This window comes from Bos grunniens, chromosome 5, assembly GCF_055505025.1.
Source record: "Bos grunniens cultivar Pamir isolate PY7600 chromosome 5, Bosgru_T2T1.0, whole genome shotgun sequence".
In the NCBI taxonomy this organism is placed as follows: Eukaryota; Metazoa; Chordata; class Mammalia; order Artiodactyla; family Bovidae; genus Bos; species Bos grunniens.
In genome coordinates, this window is record NC_141169.1 from 57,091,082 (window position 1) to 57,111,873 (window position 20,792).

At 60.8% G+C, this 20,792-nt stretch overlaps 1 protein-coding gene across 7 annotated transcripts in view; it reads right to left on the minus strand.

Annotated features, from left to right (window-relative positions):
- Nucleotides 1-3,324: 3,324 nt before the first annotated feature.
- The window catches only part of LRP1 (LDL receptor related protein 1), an 80,998-nt gene continuing 63,530 nt past the window's right edge, over nt 3,325-20,792 (minus strand). For 2 of the 7 annotated variants that reach the window (XM_086400452.1, XM_086400449.1), the window contains 38 exons: nt 20,492-20,620; nt 20,113-20,235; nt 19,892-20,032; nt 19,601-19,791; nt 18,560-18,743; nt 18,320-18,405; nt 18,063-18,182; nt 17,476-17,663; nt 17,136-17,341; nt 16,399-16,587; nt 15,679-15,827; nt 15,178-15,271; nt 14,940-15,056; nt 14,667-14,786; nt 14,180-14,302; nt 13,901-14,026; nt 13,299-13,415; nt 12,496-12,602; nt 12,259-12,391; nt 11,498-11,617; nt 11,224-11,346; nt 10,746-10,886; nt 10,524-10,658; nt 10,326-10,445; nt 9,102-9,370; nt 8,464-8,642; nt 7,877-7,983; nt 7,516-7,632; nt 6,877-7,053; nt 6,596-6,736; nt 6,314-6,487; nt 5,901-6,062; nt 5,335-5,509; nt 5,100-5,201; nt 4,895-4,959; nt 4,724-4,814; nt 4,479-4,623; nt 3,325-4,313 (listed from right to left, as the gene is read on the minus strand). In XM_086400452.1, coding sequence (XP_086256578.1) covers nt 4,173-4,313; nt 4,479-4,623; nt 4,724-4,814; nt 4,895-4,959; nt 5,100-5,201; nt 5,335-5,509; nt 5,901-6,062; nt 6,314-6,487; nt 6,596-6,736; nt 6,877-7,053; nt 7,516-7,632; nt 7,877-7,983; nt 8,464-8,642; nt 9,102-9,370; nt 10,326-10,445; nt 10,524-10,658; nt 10,746-10,886; nt 11,224-11,346; nt 11,498-11,617; nt 12,259-12,391; nt 12,496-12,602; nt 13,299-13,415; nt 13,901-14,026; nt 14,180-14,302; nt 14,667-14,786; nt 14,940-15,056; nt 15,178-15,271; nt 15,679-15,827; nt 16,399-16,587; nt 17,136-17,341; nt 17,476-17,663; nt 18,063-18,182; nt 18,320-18,405; nt 18,560-18,743; nt 19,601-19,791; nt 19,892-20,032; nt 20,113-20,235; nt 20,492-20,620 — 5,327 coding nt within the window. In that variant the 3' untranslated portion in view covers nt 3,325-4,172. Of the gene's footprint in view, nt 4,314-4,478; nt 4,624-4,723; nt 4,815-4,894; nt 4,960-5,099; nt 5,202-5,334; nt 5,510-5,900; nt 6,063-6,313; nt 6,515-6,595; nt 6,737-6,876; nt 7,054-7,515; nt 7,633-7,876; nt 7,984-8,463; nt 8,643-9,101; nt 9,371-10,325; nt 10,446-10,523; nt 10,659-10,739; nt 10,887-11,223; nt 11,347-11,497; nt 11,618-12,258; nt 12,392-12,495; nt 12,603-13,298; nt 13,416-13,900; nt 14,027-14,179; nt 14,303-14,666; nt 14,787-14,939; nt 15,057-15,177; nt 15,272-15,678; nt 15,828-16,398; nt 16,588-17,135; nt 17,342-17,475; nt 17,664-18,062; nt 18,183-18,319; nt 18,406-18,559; nt 18,744-19,600; nt 19,792-19,891; nt 20,033-20,112; nt 20,236-20,491; nt 20,621-20,792 lie in introns of all 7 variants that reach the window. The other 5 variants (XM_086400451.1, XM_086400448.1, XM_086400450.1 and 2 more) reach the window with 3 other exon arrangements.

A 20,792-nucleotide genomic window follows, 5' to 3' on the forward strand; every position in this document is an offset into this window, starting at 1 on the left:
CGGCTCATTCGGCCCGGAGATGAGTATCATTGATCACGGACGGAAACCCCATCACGTCTGTCAATAGGGCTGACAAACGGCGCCCGCCGCCCCCACCCCCGCCTTCAAGGCCCCTCTGCGGTCTCAGGACCCCTCCGCTAGACGCGCCGTTCACCTTTGCCCCTCGCCCCCTCTGCTGACCCCCCACGCGTCCCAGAGCGTCCCTGCGTGGGGGTTGGGCAGGAGCCGCACCAACGGCCCGGCTTCTTGGTGCGATCTCCATCCATCAGTTTCCGCCCAGGGTCCCTTCTTTCACCATCAGTCGCTCTAGATCCTTCTCCCCTTTCTCCTCTAGCCCTGTCCTTGTCTCTGTCCCCAGTCTGGTCCTGTCTCTGTCCCAATCCTCTTGGCTGTTTCTTCATCAGCTCCCTCCTCCCCCTAGTCTCTCTCTCTCTCCTGCCCAGGGAGTCTTCAGCTGTCAGCTGTTGCTATGCACTGAGGCTGTGGCTGAGGTTGTGGTATGACCGACACCTCGACAGCGACAGAGATAGGGACAAGCAAAGAGACAGACAGATGCATACCGGGAGATCCCAACACATGGCCTGAGGCATGCACGCAGGAGCCTCGCAGGGTCAGGCCACACAATAAAGGTGAACATACAGGCACAGTGAAACACATTCACACAGAGAACAGTGCACACATACACAGACAGGTGCAAGCCTAGTGGCACTGATCCACGTAGATGGACACAGTCGGTTTACACAGAGTGTGCATACACAGAGACCCGAGAGATAAATGCAACTTTCATCAAGAGACATGCATACCCAGCCAGGTACTCAGAGCCGACCCTACCTTCCTTGCCTTGGCAGAAAGGTGGACATTCACAGACAATGATGGACACACACAGGTGTACGCTGGCACTGGCAGTCCAAAAGACAAGCCGGGGCACACATAAACAGATAGACAGACACATGGATGTGACAAGACACAAAACAAGGATCGGGAATGCTGAGAAGATGAAGTGGACACAGACACTCCGGGAGAGACAGACAGGAGCCTGGACCAGGAACCTGGGTGTAGGTGGGGCAGACAGGGAGGCAGGGAGAGGCAGGAACAGCCAGGCCGCGGGCCACAAGGCTCCATCCAGAACCTGAGCCCGAGTGCCAAACTCAGGGGCTGCCGAGGTGGTGGGGGCAGGGGGCACACTCAGGCCCAAGGTACACAGGACAGAAGCCCCTCCTGTTTTTCTGGAGTCCTGACCCACCCCACCTCGCCTCCTTTTGCTAGTCTCAGGCCACAGCTTCCTCTACCCAGCTTCTTCACTCTCATACATACACACACACACACACACACACACCACTCCCTGTCTCCATCTCTGTGTCTCTGTCTCTCATTCTGTATCAGCCTCTGGTTTTGCCCCTGTCTCTTCTCCATTTCTGTCTTAGGTCTCTCTGACATCCTTGCCAGGTGGGGAATTTTTGAGCACTGCCTTCAGGTAGACCTTCTCCTGGCCGTCCTGGTGGGCAGAGGAAGGATGCTGACTGGAGGGGTGTGTGTTCCAAGCCGCAGCTGGGGGCCCTTCTCGCTCTGCCCAGGATCTTGAGGCGACAGGCAGAGAATCAGTGGCTCCCCGGGGGCGCCAGATGCACGGCTGGCAGAGGGAGGGAGTGAGGGGGTGGGGCTGCTGGTGGTGGGGAGCAGACAGGCGCTGGAGGAGGGGGAGGAGCCGGCTGGGGGAGAGTAGAGGGGGGTGTGGCAGAATAGCCCCAGGGAAGGAAGTGAGAGGCTGGACTGGGGTCCGAGGGCAGGTGCATAATTAATGTGCTAGGGAGGGGGCTGTGCTGGCCTTTCGAATGAGCTGCGCTGCAGGAGTGTGTACGCCACCTGGTGGACAGATGATGACACAAGCCTCCCTCTAAGCAATCAACAAGGACGCCCCTTTTCCCCAGGAAGATCGCTCTGCTCTGGGGCCCTAGGGAGCCAGGGAGCCAGTGGAGGATGGCAGAACTGGCTTGGAAGCTGAGGCTGGAGCTGAGACCTCAAGGCTAAAAGGGAAGGGGAGGGCTCTTGTTTCTGGAGGTGGATGGATCCATAGCTTCCTCAAGAGAGGAGGAATAGACTGAGAAAGTTGAGCCAGGGAGAGAGGAGGAATGAAAAGCAATGCTCCTCTTTTGGGAGTTGGGTAAGGATTCTTTGGGCTTCCCTGGTGGCTCAGAGGGTAAAGAATCTGCCTGCAATGAGGAAGATCCCCTGGAGAAGGGAATGGCCTCCTGCTCCAGTATTCTTGCCTGGAGAATTCCATGGACAGAGAAGTCTGGCGGGCTATAGTCCATGGGGTTGCAAAGAGTTGGACACGACTGAGCGACTAACACACACACACTAGGTTTCTTTAGATGCTTAAAGCTGCCTTCTTTGAGCATATTTGCTACTGTAGGGAAAGGGCTGTAACCCTTTCTCAATCTAGGACCATGTAAAGCAGTGTGACCTTCTGCACAGGAATTGTAGACCTGGGATTCCCAGGTGGCGCTAGTGGTAAAGAACTTGCCTGCCAATGCAGGAGACATGAGATGATGGTTTGATCCCTGGGTCAGAAAGATGCCCTGGAGGAGGGCATGGCAATCCATTCCAGTATTCTTGTCTGGAGAATCCCATGGACAGAGGAACCAGTCCATAGGGTTGCAAAGAGTTGGACACGACTGAAACGACTTGGCACACTTGGGACCCCCTTTGTAGCAGTCATCAACAACCTGGGATGTGAACTGGGTTTGTTGGTGGTCCGTGAGACCTGGAAAACTGGTCTTCCCAGCTTTAACTACAAATGCCTTCCTTTTCCTGAACCCAGGGTTCTTACTCTTGACATCTGAGTAATTAGTCTCTATGAGGTGTGAGATGTTAATGCTTCAAGAGCAAACAGCCGAATGGGAATGGGACCATCCTGAAGGACTAGAAAGTCGTTTACAATCCCAGTGTGTTCATCTCTTATTGTGGGATTTCTCACTGTGGAAGAGCATTTTAAGGATGGGTGACAGTGCTGTCGTTTAAAGTGACAGTGCAGAGAAAATACAGATCCTGGAGGTAAGTGTCCAACGGCCAGAGAGATCACATGTTTCAGAGAGGTGAAGTCACTGGCTCACGTTGACACAGCCAGGAGAAGCAGGTCTTTCTGGTAAAGTTCTATGCTTCCTTGCCGCAGCCCAGCCAACGGGGATGGAGGCCAGAAGGGCACTGAAGACCAGATGCTCCAGCCTTCCTCCAGTACAGAGCATGGCTCCCTCTGGTGGCTGGAGCATGCAAGCACAGGTCAGCTCTCAGAGTCTCACATTCAGGTATACGGACACAAACGCCTTTTTTTTTTTTTACAATTTTATTTATAACAATATCTGTGTTATTTAGTTGTAAAGGAATTCAGCAAAAATTATTAAAACGTTCATGTCCCCAAAACGGGGCTGCCCGCTTGCCCTTCCTTGGTGTGCCCCACTTCCTCCTCATCCCCAGGGGAGAGGAGCCTGGGGGGGTGTTGTTTACCAAAGAAAGTCTCCAGCCCTGGGAGCCACAGTGGGGGCACTGGAGAAGGGGAGGGCCTGTCTGGGAGGGATGCTGAGCGCGGCCTCTCAGAGGTGCCCCTGGAGTGGGGGCTGGGGCATGGGATGGCCTCCCCCCAAGAAGAACTAAAAAACTCCATCCTTCCCTTCCTACCTCGGCCAGAGCCAAATCTTCCAGACAAGGGCAGCAAAGGACTCACCCTCCTCAGGATCCCAGAATCAGCCCTCAGGGGACCGGCAGGGTGGTGGGGTGGTGAGAGGGGAGAGCCTTGACAAAGTGTCTTGTACAGGGAGGGGGACACAGCACCACCAGCTCTCCCAGTGGGGGTGCGTTTTTGGTGGGAAGGTGGGAGGCAGGGCTCCCTTATACCTGTAATTTGCAGGAGCCCCCTTCCTGTTCCCCCCCTCCCGGAAGGCAGCATGGGGGGGGGGCGTTGCTGAGGAGCAGGCAGGAAGGAGAACGGAAAGAGATAATACTGTGCTCGCTTGCTCGCTTGCTCACTCACATATAAAAAGTAATTCCTTCATTTTTTACATTTATACATCCCAGCAGGGCTGGGGAGGGGTTGGCTGGGCAAGAGGGGGACTCCTTGAAGGACTTCTCTGGCTGGGGGCAGGAGGCTCTCTGGGGAAGTCCGATGGTGTAGGACCCTATGCCAAGGGGTCCCCTATCTCGTCCTCGGGGCCCCGGCCCAGGAGTTCTCGCTTCTCATCCGTGCTGGCCAGGGAGTGGCGGCTGCCGTGACCGCCCATGTACAGTGTGGCATACACGGGGTTGGTGAAGTTGGTGGGCTGCAAGGCAACAGAGGGTTCAGATGGGGCTCAGGCACTGGGCTCTGCGGCTTAGGTACCTTCCGCCTACCTCCATTCCATCATCCAGCCCAACACGTTTGGTTGCCCCACCCACAGCCCTCTGTCCCTGTCCTGGAAGCCCCCTCCCTTGCCCTCCCAGCCCACCTTGTCAGGGTCCAGGGCGAAGTCCGCATCCAGTAGACCCCCTACGTCATCAGGCTCCCCGCCTTCATACATCTTATAGGTGGGATTCCCGATCTCCACATTCATGGCCCCGTTGGTCATCCGCTGGTGCTGGAAGCCCTTAGCCCTGGGGGGAAGGTGGGAGCATGAGGGCAGGGATTCTAGGAGTGGGTGAGACTAGGGCAGTAACATCGTGGCCCTAATTCTCCAGACTCCCCACAACTCACCCTCGAACTCGCCGTTTGTACCAGAATACCACTCCGGCTACCAGAAGCATCAGCAGCAGCAACAGCAGAGGGATTAGGATGGAGGCTACATCTAGAGGGGAAGAGGAGGGGAGCTGAGTCCAAAAGGCCTCGGAGGCACAAAGCCCTCCATCCCAGGTCCCTGCCACCTACGTCCAGGCTGCTGCTGGCCGACCACTTGTTCTTCACATCGGGGTCCTGCCATGTGGGGTGGGCACCTGCAGATGGGAGGGGCAGAGCTGAGTGGGCATGCCATCCATGGGGAAACTGGGAGGGACCACAGGCTCCTGCTGGTCTGGCTCAGACTTGGGGGAGGGAAGGCTGATCTAGGCCTTGGTGAGGCACAGGCCCAACTCACTGGCACTCAGGCATCATTTTGCTGTTCATGGTGCAGGAACCGCCATTGCTGCAGTGGCCAATGCAGGTCAGACAGCTGGGGGCCACCCGGCCATCGGAGCAACTGCAGGGAGGAGTGCAGAGGCTGGGCGGGGCTGGTGGAGGGTGTCCAAGACCCTGGGAAGGGGCGGGGCGGGGCTGGGAGGGTGGGTTAGGTGGGTGGAGGGTGGGACAGACTGGGAGTGGGCCCCACTCACTTGCAGGTGACATCCCCACTCTGCTTATTGACCACACAGGCCCCATCGAGACAGCGGCTACACTTGTTCACCTCACACCTGGGCCCCTCGAAGTAGGCGGTGCAGCGGCACTGGCGGGAGCCGTCAGCGGCCATCTGGCACGTGCCGAAGTTCTCACAGTAGCCAGAGCACTGTCCTGTGGTTCAGGGGATGGGAGAGGAGGTGCCTCAAGCCCCACTGTCATGAGGGTCCTCCAGAGATGGTGGGGGGCAGCTGGCCTTTGGGGTGACTTCCACCTCCTCCTGAGCCCCCTACTGTCTCCATGTCACAGGCTCCAGGGTTACAAAGATGTCCCGGAGCATCCCAACAGGGTACTGCTTTTGCTTGAATAATCCTGATGCCAGAGGGTTCACTACCTTGGGGCAGCAGGGGTGTGCTGACCTCTCCCTGGGGAGAAGCCCTGGTACCTCGAGCCTGGCTGAGCTGCGAATGGGCTCCTTCCCTAGAACTAGCCCCTGTGACCCGCACAACCCCCCACCCCCCCGCCTCCATCATCCTGGCCCGGAGCCCAGGGATGGCTCACTCACGGTACTGGCAGCGGTCCCCCAGGAAGCCAGGCAGGCATCGGCACTGGGGCTGGTTGCCCTGGTTGACCGTGCAGGTGCTGTTGTTGGCACAGTAGCCTGCACACACCTGCTGGGTGCATTTGGGGCCCGTGAAGCCTGTGGGGCACCGGCACGTGGGCATGCCTGGCGGGAGACGATGTGTGAGCAGGACTGTGGCCCACTGAGCTGCCCGGCCCTACTGCAGGGGAACAGGGCTGGGAGGGCCTGGCAGGAGGAAGGCAGTAGAGGGGAGGCAGGCAGAACAGGATAGCAACGCTGGGGTTGGGGGCAGCAGGCGGGAGGGCAGCAGAGGTGAAGTAAAGCAGGGCAGAGGCGGCTTGGGGGCAGCAGGGCCCAGGGGCCACGAGTCCTGGCAGAAGAACCAAAGGCCATACCAGAGGGAGAGGCAGCGCAGGTGCCCCCGTTGCGACAGTGCTCCCAGCACTGGTCCAGCTCACACTTGTCGCCTGTGTAACGGGGCTGGCACCGACACTTAGGCTGCCTCCGTGCGTTGAGGAAGCAGCTGCCACCGTTGAAACATTGTAGGTTACAGGTTCCAGGCCGAGGAGCTGCAGGAAGGGTCGTCAAGGGCAGAGCTGGCATAGGGGGGATTCAGGGGCTGTAGGGAGGAGGGCTCTGGGGCAGGGATGAGGGGCCAGGGAGGGGCGTGAGCATACCGTCCGGCGGGGGCGTCGGTGAGGGCACAGCCACACAGGTGCCATTGTCCAGTCGCTTCCCGTTGGGACAGGTGCAGACAGGCCCGCTGGGACTCAGCAGGCAGAGCCACTCACACTTCTTGCGGTCACAGGGGTTGGTCACTGCAGGGGTGGGCAGCGTGGGAGAAGGCTGAGTCCTGGGACCCAGAACCCCCCCTGCCCACCAAAACCTGAGGCTGCAGCCTGGAGACAGCACCCCTGGGCCTCCCCTGCCCCGGCCCGGGCTCTCCCTCTCTGCCCACCTTCAGGCTGCTTGTGCTGGTGGTACAGGACCACATCGGAGGCATGGCTCAGGCCCCCAGTCAGGTTGATCAAGGGGCTGTGCCCGAACTTATGGATCTTGAAGACACGATTATTGATGTAGGTGACGCCATAGATGTAATCCTCAAAGACATCAATGCTGAAGGGGTGACTCAGTCCTGGGGAGAAGTCAGAGGGAACTCAGGCCTTAGTCACACTCTCTAGTCACTGGGTCCCAAGGCTCTCGGGGACCTCAAGCTGAACACGTCCTGTTCACACCGCCCCTCAACCTGTTCCTCCTGCTGACAACAGGTCCCATCAGCCCCTGACTTGTGGGGTCAGGAGTGACTTCTGCTCCCTCTCCCCACGTGTGCTAAGTTCCCATTATCACCCATGTTGCCTCCACGCAGCTCAACATCCATTGGTAGAATGAATGAATGTAAAGCAAGCCCAGAGGGTCAGGGTGGACTCAGGCCTACAGGACTGGTGCTGGGGGTGTCTGGTTGGGAGGGACCCCAAAGGCACTGCAGGGATGCTGAGGGCCAGGTGAGGAGGATGGCAGGTGCTTGGTGAGGCCTTGGGCCCAGAGGGGAGGGCAGAGGCCTGAGGGCAGGGCTGCAAGACTGCTGGTGGAGGCTGACCTCGTTTGCTGTCAGCAGCCACGATGGGGTCTGTGCCGTTGAGCCGGATGCTACCGATGACTGAGAGCTTGGCATCCGCCCAGTAAAGCCGTTCATTGTGATAATCCACGGCCAGGCCTAGGGGAGCAGAGAGCACTGTGAGGGCCGGCCTTCCCACCCCAGGCTCGGGGAGCAAGCAGGACGGTGTCCATATTTGGGACGGCTCCACCCTGTCCCCATGGTCACTCGCAGTCACCTTTTCTGGGAAAAGCCTCCACAACCCCTCTGTCCCATCCCAGTTCAAGCCCCCTTCCCTCCCCTTTGTGTGGCCCTGAGCTCAGCAAGCCCACCTCTCCCCCATCCCCGCCCCTGTAGCATGGACCTGTGGGCCATTGGATGTTGTCCTGAACCAGCGTCTCCCGAAGGGTTCCATCCATTGCTGCTGTTTCAATCTTGGGGTGGTTCCCCCAGTCTGACCAGTACATGGTGCTGGGGAAGGACAAGAAGTGAGTGTGGGCAGGACGTGGGTTCCCAGAGGAGGTCACTGAAGGGGAACACAGAGACTGCCGGGTACACAGAGAGGAGGGTGTTCTGTCCCTCCTCCATAGACAGTCAAGGGGAGTCAACCTCCTGACCAGGTTAAAGATCTCTAAAACTGCTATGTGCTGCTCGGGTCCCAGTTCAGTAGGCAGAGCTGCCCCCTGGAGCGGAGGAGAAGCCCAGAACCTGGCTGCCCATGACAGCCAGCCAAGCAGAAGCCAGGCCCCAGCCGGGCAAGCCAGTGTGACCCCGGGTGACATCAGGGACGGCCAGGGCTGGACGCAGCCTGGAAGACCCAGGGGCCTGCAGAGGACACTGACCTCAGGCTGGTCTGGGAGGAAACACCCATGCTGGGGGCTGGGCACCCACCTCCATCCCAGGGGCTTCCTAGCCTCAGCCCAGATGCCTCCCCACAGCACCCCCACGCACCCTCTCAGTGGGTCCACCACAATGGCATGGGGCTCATCGATCATGCCGGAGATAAGCGTCTTGCGGTTCTCGCCCTTCATCTGCGCAACCTCGATCACATCCCGGCCTGAGTCGGTCCAGTACACATTCCCAGCCACCCAGTCAATGGCGATGCCCCTTGGCATCTTGAGCCCTGAAATCTGGATGAGGGGGTGTCACAGGTTCAGAGGTTACTGCCTTTGGCCTTCCTGGCCATTATCCATTCCCCCACTCCCTGTCCCTGCTGTTACCATTACCCTGCGTTACTGAGGAACAAAGTGAGGCCCAAAGAGGTTCAAGAGCTTGGCAACATGGACCCGGTGTGCCGGCTGTGATGTTCAGGAACTGAACATGGCTCTGACGCTGAAAGCCAAGTACTTGCCCAGGTGCCCTGCAGCCTCGGGCTGCCACGTGGCGGCGCCACCTACTGACGATGGTGCTGCTCTGCCTGCCTGCTGTTCATGCCTCATGATGCCTTCTGAAGGTCACCCTGCATGCCAGCCTTAGCCTTTGCCCCTTCCACTGTCCTCTGCAAACTCTGCTCTGAACCGTCTGCTGTTTGCAGACTTCCCACCCAGTCCGTGCCTCCATGTAGGTCCCACCCCAGACTGGGTACTCACATTGAGGTGGGTGACGCCCCGGTCAATCTGTCGCCGATGGCGATTGGAAGTGGTGGGAGGTGCAGCAGGGGGCAGGCTGCGGTAGGAGATGGTGCCTGTGTGCCAGTTGGTCCAGTAGACGCGGCCAGCCTTGACGTGGACATCCATGGCATCGATGCGGACGCTCTCGTCACCCTGGAAGGCCTGCTCATAAGCCGAATGGGGGTGGCTGGGGAACAGGCTGCGGATCTCATTGTCATCAGCGATATAGAGGACCTGATACTCAGAGCCTGGAGGGACAAGAGCCCAGATGTTGGTTGGCAGGGGTGAAAGCGCAGGCTGGGGGGTGTCGGGCCTGGTGCTAGAAAGAGCCGGGTAAGCTGTGCTCCCTCCCCAGTCCCACCCCTTTCACATTAACAATGTCCCTCTCCTAGTCAAGCCATCTGACGTGGCCCAAAGCGTCTGCTCATCCCCCCCCAGTGCCAGGCTTGAGGGCTCCAGCCTGAGTCCTTGAACTTCCTCCTCTCCTGAGGTGATCTAGGGAGACCTGCTACTCCAGAAAGCTGTCCCCCCTCCTCCAGCCTCAGGGACCTCTGCCTCCTCACGGCCTCTGCAGGCATCACCACACTCTCTGCTCCATAATGTCTGATATCTGCTCATAGGTGCACACACATGTGGGCGTGCACGAGCACCGCCATGGAGGCATGTAGGTGTGCATGAGCATATGAGTGCACTCGAACATGTTTGGGGTTGTGTGTGCCCGGGTGTGTGTACATGGATATGGGGTGTCTTTGTATAGAGGCATGAGGAAAGTGCAGGTATGCATCAAAGTATATGTTCTCACCAAAAAAAAAAACAAAAAAACAAAAACACGTAAATATGTGAAATGAAGGATGTGTTAATTAACTCAACGGGGGGAATTCTTTCGCAAGGTGTATGTACATCAGATCATCACCTGGCACACATTAAATATCTGACAGTTTTGTCACTGATACCTCAGTAAAGCTGATACAAACATAATGGGAACATGCAGGTGGGGTACTCTTGACTATGTGAGTGGTGATGCTCTCGCCCCAGGACCTCTGGCCTCTGCACGGCTGCCAGCCGTGTTCAGGAAGCTGTCCCGTGGGTCTGGAATCGCAGGCTTGGGCAAGGTTGCCCAAAGGCAGACACCGCATCCCAGGTTCATTTGCTGTCCGGGTGCTGTAAGCCCCGCCCCTCTCTCCGCCCTCTCCCAGCGCCTACCTTCCGCCTTGCAGGTGTTGTGCGTCTTCATGAAGTTGCGGGCGCAGCTGCACAGGTGGCCGCCCTTGGTGTTGTTGCAGAGCTGTGAGCAGGTGCCGAAGCGCAGGCACTCGTTGATGTCTGGGGGTTACACGCCCGGGTCAGGGAGAGTCTCATGGCGGGGCGCTTCTGCCCGCCTCTTGGACTCCCCCTTCCTACCCTGGCATCCGGGTTGGCCTGGCACCGTGTGGAAGCCAGTGCGGCAGGCACAGTAGGCGGCTTTCTCGGTGCGCACACAGCGGGCCTCATCCCCGCAGATGCTGGCGTTGGTGGCGCAGCTGGTCAGCTTGGGGTCTGCGGAGACAGTGAGTCTAGGCCTGGACTTAGGTTCTGTGTCCCTCCCGGCCCCCGCCCAAGCCGGCACGCGGGTCTCACCCTCACCCATGCTGCAGTCCTCCTCGTCAGAGCCGTCCCCGCAGTCATCGAACATGTTGCAGCGCAGGGAGGAGGAGAGGCAGCGCTGGTTCCGGCACAGAAACTCCTTCTTGTCTTTGCAGTGGGAGGTCTGGGCCGTGGGCGGCTCTAGGGGAGGGCGGGGCTTCAGGTCCTGATTTTTACCACCCTGTCCCTTCTTCCCACAGGAACCCCTGCTCAGTCACAGGTAGAGGGGCCCCAAGCCTGGCTCTCAAGCCTTAGGGGAAGTTGGTTAAACTGTTCAGATTCGCAGTCTCCGCTTCAGTGCCTTCCCCAGGGGTTTCTCTCCTGCCAAGACAAGGCCCCCAGGCTCCCGGCAGTGGATCCTCCCCTTTCCCTGAATCGACTCACCAGACACAGCTCCCACTTGGGCCACCCCCACCGCTTGTGCAGCATCCCCACTCCAGGCACCCCCCAGAACCCCCCTCACTGGCCCCCTGCTCACCACAGTCTTCCTCATCCGTCCCATCCCCGCAGTTGTCCGTGCCGTCGCACTGGCGCCCGATCCATAGGCAGACGCGGTCGTTCTTGCAACGGAAGGGCCGGTTTGGAGGACACACGAACCTGGCTGCAATGGCGAGAGGGACAGAGTTAGAATCAGCCTTGGGGGTACCCCCACCCTGGCTGAGGGCCTCCAGGGAGCAGGAGAGCCCCGCCCCGTCTGGAGCCCCGCCCCACCCCGCCCTCTTGGAAGCCCCGCAGCCACCCTGGAGCCTCACCGCACTCCTCTGGGTTCTCGTCTGAGTTGTCCCCGCAGTCGTCCTCGCCGTCGCATTTCCATGCCAGCGGCTTGCACAGGGTGTTGTTGCACTGGAATTCGTCAAGGGGGCAGGTCCGCACTGGGCGCCGGAGGGAGCAAAGAGAAAAGAATGAGCTCTGAGCCCCCAGTTACTGAGGGCCGGGTATCTTGGCCAGACCCCTCCTTCCATGGCTGAGACCTAGAGGGTACTCCAGGAAAGCACTGGAACCCCCACTGGACAGAACCTGGGTTTCCTCATTTTCTACCACTGGCCAGGTAGCTGGGCAGAACTGCCTCCTCTGGTATTTCGGGGAGAAGAAGTCATTTTGGGAAAGTGTCCAGAGAGCCCTGTTTCAGTGGTGGAGCAGGGCCCAGGGCCCACTGTCAGGCAGCAGCAGGTACAGAGGAGGATCCCTCGCCTGGGAGTCAGGGGGCCTGGGCTCCAGTCTCTGGCCTCAGCCCACCAGCCCAGAGCCAGGATGCCCTCACTGCTCCAAGCTCCGACCTCCCGCCACTCAGGCTCCCCACGTCCCCCTCTGGACTGCCGAGCCCAGGCCAGCAGCAGGTGCTGCCTCACTGCTCTAGGAAAGCACAGGTGAGCAGGGACTTGGCCTCTCAGGACAGCCGACTAAGCCAAGTTGGAACTCATGGGGCAGGGCCTGGATGGACATGGCCCTCAGGTTTCTGCTGGATTTCAACTGGCTCCTTGATTAAGTGTTACTGTGGGGTGGGAGGGCTCACCGCCAGTGCCACAGGCCTCCTCGTCACTGCCGTCCATGCAGTCTGCATCTGCATCACAGCGCCAGCGCAGCGGAATGCAGTGACCACTCTTGCACTGGAACTGGTCCATGTCACAGCGGGGAGTGCAGTCTTTCTGTGGGCACAGGAGGAGGTGTCCTGATCAGACCTGGGCACCCCTGCGGGCCTGCCCAGACTCTTCTAAATCCGACCCTCCCTCCATCTGGTCTCCCTGCCCACCTCGTCTGAGCCATCTGCACAGTCATGATCCCCATCGCATTTCCAGCGCCCAGCGATGCAGCGGCCATTGGCACAAGAGAACTCACTCTCAGAGCAGGGCCGGGGGGCTGGGGAGGGACAGGAAGAGACAGGCCCCAGGAGGGTGGGCATAGGGACTCAGCCTCGAGAACATCTCCAGCCCTTGCAGAGCACTGTCACTTGTCCCTGCACCCCTGAAGGTCATAGTGGACTGGCATGATGACAAAGATGCTCAACCCATCCCGGGCAAGCCAACTGGCTGCCCTCCTGGGACCAGCCGGGCCCAGAGCACACTCACACTTAGCCCTCTGGGACAGATACACGACAGAGGGCATGGGGTCCCTGGCCCTGCCCTCAGGACAGACTGTGTGTGGGGAGGGGTGGAGAGGGAAAGACCACTAAGACAAGCACCAGGGTTCAGGGAGAGGCCAGTAAAGGATGACGGGCTGGCACAGCACGGGGACAGGTGGGCTCTGGGGCAGTGGCAGGGATGTGGCAGGGCACGGGCACATCAGAAACACCTACCTCTGCAACCCCGGGAGGACAGTGTGAAAATGGAGAGAAACATGAGATGAGGTGAAATGGCACAAACTCAAGTACACAACATGAAGTGGGGGCGCGAGTGAGGCAGGAGGGGGCCTGACCCTCAGCCCCGGGAGGCGGCCACCTGCCCTAGTGCAGCCTGGTGGCGACGGGTGGGGGAAGGTGCTGAGCAGGGAGGTGCCGGAGGTCTCCCGGGGAAGGGCACCTGTGGGCTGGGGGGCGGGGATGGGGCGGGGACATACTGCAGCTCTCCTCGTCAGAGTTGTCCCCACAGTCGTTGTCGTAATCGCACTGCCAGCGGCCTGGCACGCAGCGGTTGTTCTTGCAGCGGAACTGGTAGGGCTCACAGGTGCGCTCGTCTAGAAGAGGCAAGATTGAGGAGGCAGTCAGGGACAGGGTAGGGGGCAGACCTCAGGGTCTCGAGAGGTGCAGTCAGGATGGCCAGTGGACGTTCCAGCCTGACATAGGTCAGTAGTGGCAGCTTAGGCCGTGTTCTGAGATGTCGGGGGAATGGGAGCTTCTGGGGCAGAGGGGACATGAGTTGGGGGAGCTGCTTCAGGGACGGGATCCACAGATCCCAGATGGTGGGCAGATGTGTGCCGATGAGGTGCCAGTGGGAGTTGTTCAGTCACCAAGTCATGTCTGACTCTGCGACCCCATTGACTGCCGCATGCCAGGCTTCCCTGTCCTTTACCATCTCCCAGGTTTGCCCAAGCTCATGTCCAATGCCAGTGGGGGTGGGGAGTTAGGAGATGGTGGGCACAGGCTGTGAGGGGCTCAGGCAGCGGGCAGCCCCTGCCCTCCCCAGCAGGCGCCTCTCCCGAGCAGGCTCGGGGAAGCTCACCACACTCCTCTTTGGGCTCGTCCGAGCCGTCCCCGCAGTCGTCCTCTCCGTCACACTTCCAGCGCGCCGGGATACATCGGCCTGAGTCCTTGCAGCGGAACTCGTCCACCCCGCAGGTCATCTGGGCTGCAAGGGGGTGGCCGGGGTGAGGAGGAAGGCTCCTTTCAGGAAGGTGCTGTGAGGTGAGGTCTGGGTGGGAGTGGCTGCTGAGGGGGTCACATGCCCGGGTGGCGGGAGCTGCAGGCCCTTTGGAGGGAGGGTGGGCTCCGGGAGACTCACTGCAGTTGGCGGGCTCGTCACTGCCGTCTACACAGTCATTGTCCCGGTCGCACACCCAGACCCGGGGGATGCATCGCTTGGTGATGGAACACTGGAACTGGTTGGGGGCACAGGTCACCTCGGCTGTGGGGTTGGGGAGAGAGTGAGGGCTGGCCCGCTTTGCCTCTCCCCACAGTTCTCTTCCACAGCTTCTCTCTCCCCCAAGCCCTGGCCTTGTCCTGGTCCTGCCAGCAATTTCTTGCAGGAACAGACAGTTTATTTCTAATCTTGGTGATTTTGTCTTCGGGATCTGCACATCTCTATGATGTGCACAATGATTTTATGAGCAAACCGAGTCACACCCCATATAATTCATGTTGCTCATCTAATAGCATAACCTGAGAACGGCAGGGTCCCTAGAAGCAGCGGGGGCTGGACTTCAAGGTGAGCCATGTTTCCATGCGGGTTCTCCAACACCCCCGCCCCTGCCGGCGCCCGGGGCACTCACGGCAGTCCCTCTCGTCCTCGCCATCTCCGCAGTTGTCCTGTCCGTTGCAGCGGAAGATGCCGGGGATACAGCGGTTGGTGTTGGTGCACTTGAACTGACTGGGCAAGCAGACGTGGATGTCTGTGGGGGTGGGGGGAGGGGAGGGTAACTGATGGTGGGTGGAGGACTCAGGCAGGGCGGGGACCCGTCTCCCGCAGGGAGAGGCAGCGGGCCGAGCTCCCTTGCCCTGGGAGCTCAGACACCCAACCCCAGGTCCTAGGGAGGGCCCTTTACCGCAGTTGGCCTCATCACTGTTGTCCTGGCAGTCGTTGTCCCCGTCACAGATGAAGGCGGGGTTCGTGCAGATGCCCGTTGAGCATTGGAACTGTCCTGGGCGGCACTTGAACTCGGCTGCCAGGAAGGGATGCTCAGCATCAGGACGGTGGGGGTGGGGTGGGTGCAGACCCCTGGGGCCTCGAGAGTCAGGGAACCTTTACGTAGGACCCTCTCGCCACCCTGCCCGGGCACTCACGACAGTCCGGGGGCTCGTCCGAGTGGTCCCCGCAGTCGTCCTCCGTGTCACACTTCCACCAGAAGGGGATGCACTTGTCGTTCTTGCACACAAACTGGAGGGCAGGTGGGGGCGAGAGGGGTTGGTGGGGGTCTGGGGAACTCAGGAGATTTTCTTTTGAGGGGCTGGTGTGTTTCCCAGAAGCAGCAGGGTCAGGTATCTCGGGGGGAAGGTGAGCTGGATGGGAGGCTGGGATTCGGGGACTGCAGGGAGGCCAGGCCGGAGGGTATCTGTGTGGAGCTTGGGGCTGGGGGGACTGGTGAGGAGGGGGTCAGGGTTAGGGTGTGCGGGTGTCTGTGTGAGGTGACGGGTGTAAAAGTATTGCTGTGGGGAGACAAGAGGTAGGCAAGAAATGTGGGGGTGTTAGCGTGGGAAAACCAGATGCGTGAGGACATTCGAGCGGGCGGTGGGGTCCGAAGAGGAGTGGGGTACTGGTGAGTGGGGTCTGGGGACGAGCCTCACCTGGCTGGCCGTGCAGTTGGACACACAGTTGCGCCCGTCGCCGCCCAGGTAGAAGTTGGTCGGACAGGCACACTTGTGGCCGCCTCCGGGGGACAGCAGGCAGAGGTTGCTGCAGCCGCCGTTGTTGACCTTGCAGGGGTGGTTGGGCACTGCCGGGGGAAACGGGGTTAAAGGGCGGCAAATGGACCCAAGTTATGGGCCACTGCTCCCCCGGCTGCCAGCCTCTGGCGGGGTGAGGGCAGCGCTCGCTGGGAACATGTTTTCTGGTCTTTCAAAGGCTGCCCAGCCCATCTGTCCTGGGCAGAGGTGGGGTAGGTCCAAACCCTGCTCTTTCAGAAGGGAGCTGAAGCCAGGAGGACTCTCTTGAGGTTTCAGGGTCAGGCTGGGCCTTCCTCAGCTCCGGCCTGTCTGCCTTCGGGGCCTGGCCTTGGGGGTTTCCCCCCAGACTTGCTCTGCTGGATGGCCTCGGGGCCTTGCTGCTATAAGATCCAGGGCTGGACCCAGCTGGGCTGTAACTCCTGAGAGCCAGACCATAGCCTGTCCACTCCCCTCCAGATCTCCGGGCGTCTACAGGCATTGTTCAGTCAGTGCTGGGGAAGGATTGGGGCAGCAACCCCTGCTGAGACAGTGGGGCCCCATCTCACCCCAGGGCCCCATCTCACTCCAGGGCCCCTCATTCCTGGCTCGCCGGTGGCCAGCTCTCAGGCCCCAGCCACTTACCGTCGGGCTGGCGCAGGGCGTGGAAGACGTGCAGGTCCATGGGCCGGTGCAGTGTGCTGATCAGGAGCGTCTTGTTGGTGCCCGTGGTCTTGTGGGCTCGGTTGATGGATTTTGTCTCCCAGTCGGTCCAGTAGACATAGTCCTCAAACAGGGTCAGCGCGAAGATGTGCGGGATGTCCTGGCTTAGCACTGCAGGGGGCCGCAGGGTGTGGGGGTCAGGCCTGGGCCGCTGGTCAGCAACTGGGCAGCATGAGGCGCCTTCCCTACTGGGCCCTCTTAACCCCATAGCAGCCCTGTGAGGTGGGCATAGCCCTGCTGCAGCCCTGGTTGCATAGCAAGCGAGTGGCAGAGCTGAAACTCAACTCCAGGCCCGTCTGATGGCAGGGTCCTGCCCCTGTATTCTCCATCGTTCCCTGTCAGGAAGTGGGGGCATGCTGCATACCCCAGCCCCAGTCCCCTGCACCTTCCTCAGGGCCCATCATCTGGAACTGTGCCTGGGAAGGTGCCTGTCTCTTGCCGTCCTCAGGGAGCCGGTGGTGGCCTCGTGCCTAGGTGGGTTCTGGGGACGTACCCTGTGGTGCTCTGAACCCCCAGACCCTTGATGGGTGGTGTCCTCAGGCCATGCCCTGAGTGGCTTTTAAGCCCACTCTTGCCCCAGAGGCCTGATCCCCTGAAGTTTCAGAACCCCCGTCCCCAGCAGGTTGGCTATGCCGGGGCAGCTTCACTGGCACACTGACCGACGTGACGGTTGGAGCCGTCCAGGCTGGCAAACTCAATGTAATCCTCACGGGCGTCGGCCCAGTAGATGCGCTCGGTGACGTAGTCCAGCGTCAGGCCGTTGGGCCACGTGATCTTGGTGTCCACGATGACACTGCGGCTGGACCCGTCCATACCGATGCGTCCAATCAGTGAGTGGTCTCCCCAGTCTGTCCAGTAGAGGTACCTGGCGGGCCGGTGGGCAGTGAGGCAGGAGAGATCCCGTGACTGGTCCCACCAGGAGCCTGCAGGGAGGCTGGACCTGGGTGCCCGACTATACCAGCTGCTCTCAGACCTCCCCGACCCTCCTTGCCCACATACCCATTCTGCACGTCCACCACCAGCGCCCGGGGCTCACGGAGGCCGGAGCTGACCAACACTGTGCGATAGGCCCCGTTGAGCTTGGACACTTCGATGGTGTCCCGGCCTTTGTCACACCAGTACAGGTTGCCACCGACCCAATCCACAGCCAGCCCATCGGGGTTGCTGAGGCCCGTCCGGTGCAGCACCTGTGGGCAGGGGTGGGGAGGAAGGGCCCTCCCTGGGTGACATGGGCCAGGACTCTCAGCCTCTCTGGGAGGACAGTGGATGGAAAAGGCCCAGCCCTGGACATGGTGTCAGCCTGGGCTCCAGGAGATGGGTCTCTAGATGACAGAGACCACATCCCAACCCCACAGAGCCTGGGAGCACAGGTGTAAGGGAGGTCAGACTAAGGAGAACTCACTGCTAATTAAGGGAAGGGAGAGAGAGGAGTCTCCTAGACCCCGCTGCTCGCTAGGCTCAGAGGGGAGAGAAGCGAGGACAAGTGGAGTCGTGTAGTGACTCAGTGAAGAGGAGTGGAGATGGCCTTGAAACAGAGAGGGTCCTCTGGGCAGGGACGGCGGCTGGCTCCTGGCCCCCAGCCTCACCTGCACGTTACTCCCATTCAGGTGCATCCTGCGGATCATGCTGCCCTGGGTTGTCACGTCTGTCCAGTAGATCATCTGCTCTCGGTAGTCGAAGTCCAAGGCAACGGCGTTGTTGAGGCCCTGCATTTGGGGGTGAGCAGAGGGGTGACCCAAGAGTCAGGATATGGAAGGCTGGTGAGGTGGGCAGGGAGGATGGCCACGGGTCTGAGTGCAGAGCGTGGGGCTGGACAGCGGGGTGAGGAGGGCGGGTCTGGCACCTGCTTGAGCAGCGTGTAGTTGGAGCCGTCCAGGTTGAGCTTGCGCAGGTAGTATCGGTTGGCGAAGATCAGAAACGGCTCCTCGTCTAGAGACAGAGGATGCCGGCTCAGCTGCTGGCCGGGGTGCATTCTGGCACCCCCCTGCCAGTCCCCAGCCTGCCTTCAGCTCTGCCATCCCATCCTCCCACCACTCTCCCAGGTGGCCTGGGCCAGCTGCACACCCCCAAACCCCCATCTCACCGGTCACGGCCTTGCAGCTGTGGGGGTCGCCGCCACGGGGTGCGTAGCCCTCTACGCACAAACACTTGTAGCTGCCGTGGGTGTTGATGCAGCGCTGGCTGCAGGGGAATGTGGTGCTGCACTCGTCCATGTCGGCGCACGTCCGGCCGTCATCCTTCAGGCGGAAGCCGGGGCGGCAGCGGCACTGCGGGCACGGGGGGCCTGGGGTGGGCATGGGCAGGGGGCTGGGCTGCCCCAGGGACTGCAGACCTGTCACCCCGAGACTGAGGGGCCCCTCTGGCTCCCTTCACCCCGGGTGGCTGGCTGGCACAGGAAAGTTGAGGAGGCAGACCGCATGGAGGCCTGCCCGTCGGAGGAGGCACTGAGCTGGCCCACGCCAGCCATCCGGCTCTCGCCCCTACCTGGCCACTGGTGTGAGTCCCCAGTGACCGCCATGTCTCTGCATCCCCAGCTCAATGCTCAGGCCCGTCTTATGTGATCCGCTGGCGTCATTTGACAGCTGGGCACCTCTTATTCCAACACTTTCTTCCCTTGGCTGTCCTCCTGCCCTGGCAGCTGGCCCTGCTCAGGCTCCCCTGCTGCTCCCCTCCCCACTCGCCTCACTGCCCTCAGTGTGGCTATGCACAGGGCTCAGGCCTCAGACCGCCCTCTTTCCATCTCCACTCGCCCCTGTGAAGGTCTTCTCCAGACGGCTGACTTAAATGCCGTCTCTATGGTGACAGCTCCCAGACTCCCTCTCCTGTCTGGCCTCTCCCTTGAACCGTGGACCTGTGCATCTGGGGCCTGCTTGACATCCACACGCCCCTCCTCCTCTCACGCCCCGACCTCATCTGCCAGCAAAGCCTGCCAGTGCTATCTTCCACACTGACCAGAACCCAACTAGGAGAGATTTCTGCTGTGCTCAACGCTGTATCCCCAGGGCCTAGAATGCTGCCTGGCAGGACAGGGACTGAAATTGCCTTTGTCGGATGAACATATGAACGAGGGGCAGAGAAAGGAATCCCAGCCAGGCTTGGGTGCAGAGGCTCCCACCCAGCATACCTTGAAGCCAATCTTGAGGTCCTCGCAGTCCTGGCTGCAGCCACTGAGCTTGTGGCTGAGACACTCGTTGACGTGGCAGCCCCGCTCGTCCGAGCCGTCGCCGCAGTCGTCCTGGCCGTTGCAAAGCAGTGCCTCAGCCACGCACCGCCCGCTGCTGCACAGGAACTGCGAGGAGGCGTTGCACTTGTGCTCTGGCGGGGTGAGGTGGAAGGGGGCGAGTCAGCTGGGTCCCGGCCGCCTGGGGCTGGGGCCGGGGCCGAGGGCAGGGAGGGAGCCACGTGGGAGGCCCACCTGGGCTGGTGCAGTGCGGGTTCTTGGGGGCCTCGTCGCTCTGGTCATGGCAGTCGTTTTCACCGTCGCACTCCCACTGGCGGGAGCTCAGGCAGCGCCCATTGGCGCAGCGGAACTCATTGGGGCCGCAGGTTGGGTACTCTGCGGTTGGAGGGGGCAGGTGAGGCTGGCGGCCTGTGCACTGAGAGCAGGGCCCCCTCCCGCCGCGGCCCCGGGCTCACCACACTCCGGGGACTCATCGGAGCCGTCAGCGCAGTCACGGTCGTGGTCGCACATGAAGTGCTTGGGGATGCACTGGCGGTTCTGACACATGAACTCGCGGTCATCACAGGTGCTGTTGTACACTGTGGACAGAGGCAGACACAGCCCCTCAGCGCCCGCCCATCTGCTGCTGAGTGTCACCCCCCGACATGCCTGTGGTGTGAGCAGCAGGGTGGGCAGAGCACTGGACAGGGCATCTGGGCACCTGGACTGAGGACAGAGCTCTGCCACTGCTGCCTGAGTGACCCCTTCCTCTCCATGACCTCGGTTTCCCCTTCTGCAAAGTGGGCCCATGGCCATGCACCGTCCGCCCCACTCCTTGGGGCCCCCGCCACTCACAGCAGCCTGCCGCAACGCTCTCGTCAGCGCCGTCAGCACAGTCCTTGTCCCCGTCACAGAGCCAGCGCTCGGGGACGCACACGTGGGTGCCAGGGCAGGAGAAGGAGCCGGGGCCGCATGTTTTGCCTTCTGTGGAGGGAACAGGGAGACACTGAGAGATGCAGGGGCAGGCAGAGCCAGGCCGGGCAGTTGGAGAGACATCTCCGCGGCTGTGCTGTCACTCGGTGGGGTTTGTTGGGAGTGGGGGTGGTCTGTTCCTTCCAGGGCCACCTCTCCAACCTGACCCCAGCCCCCTGCCCCC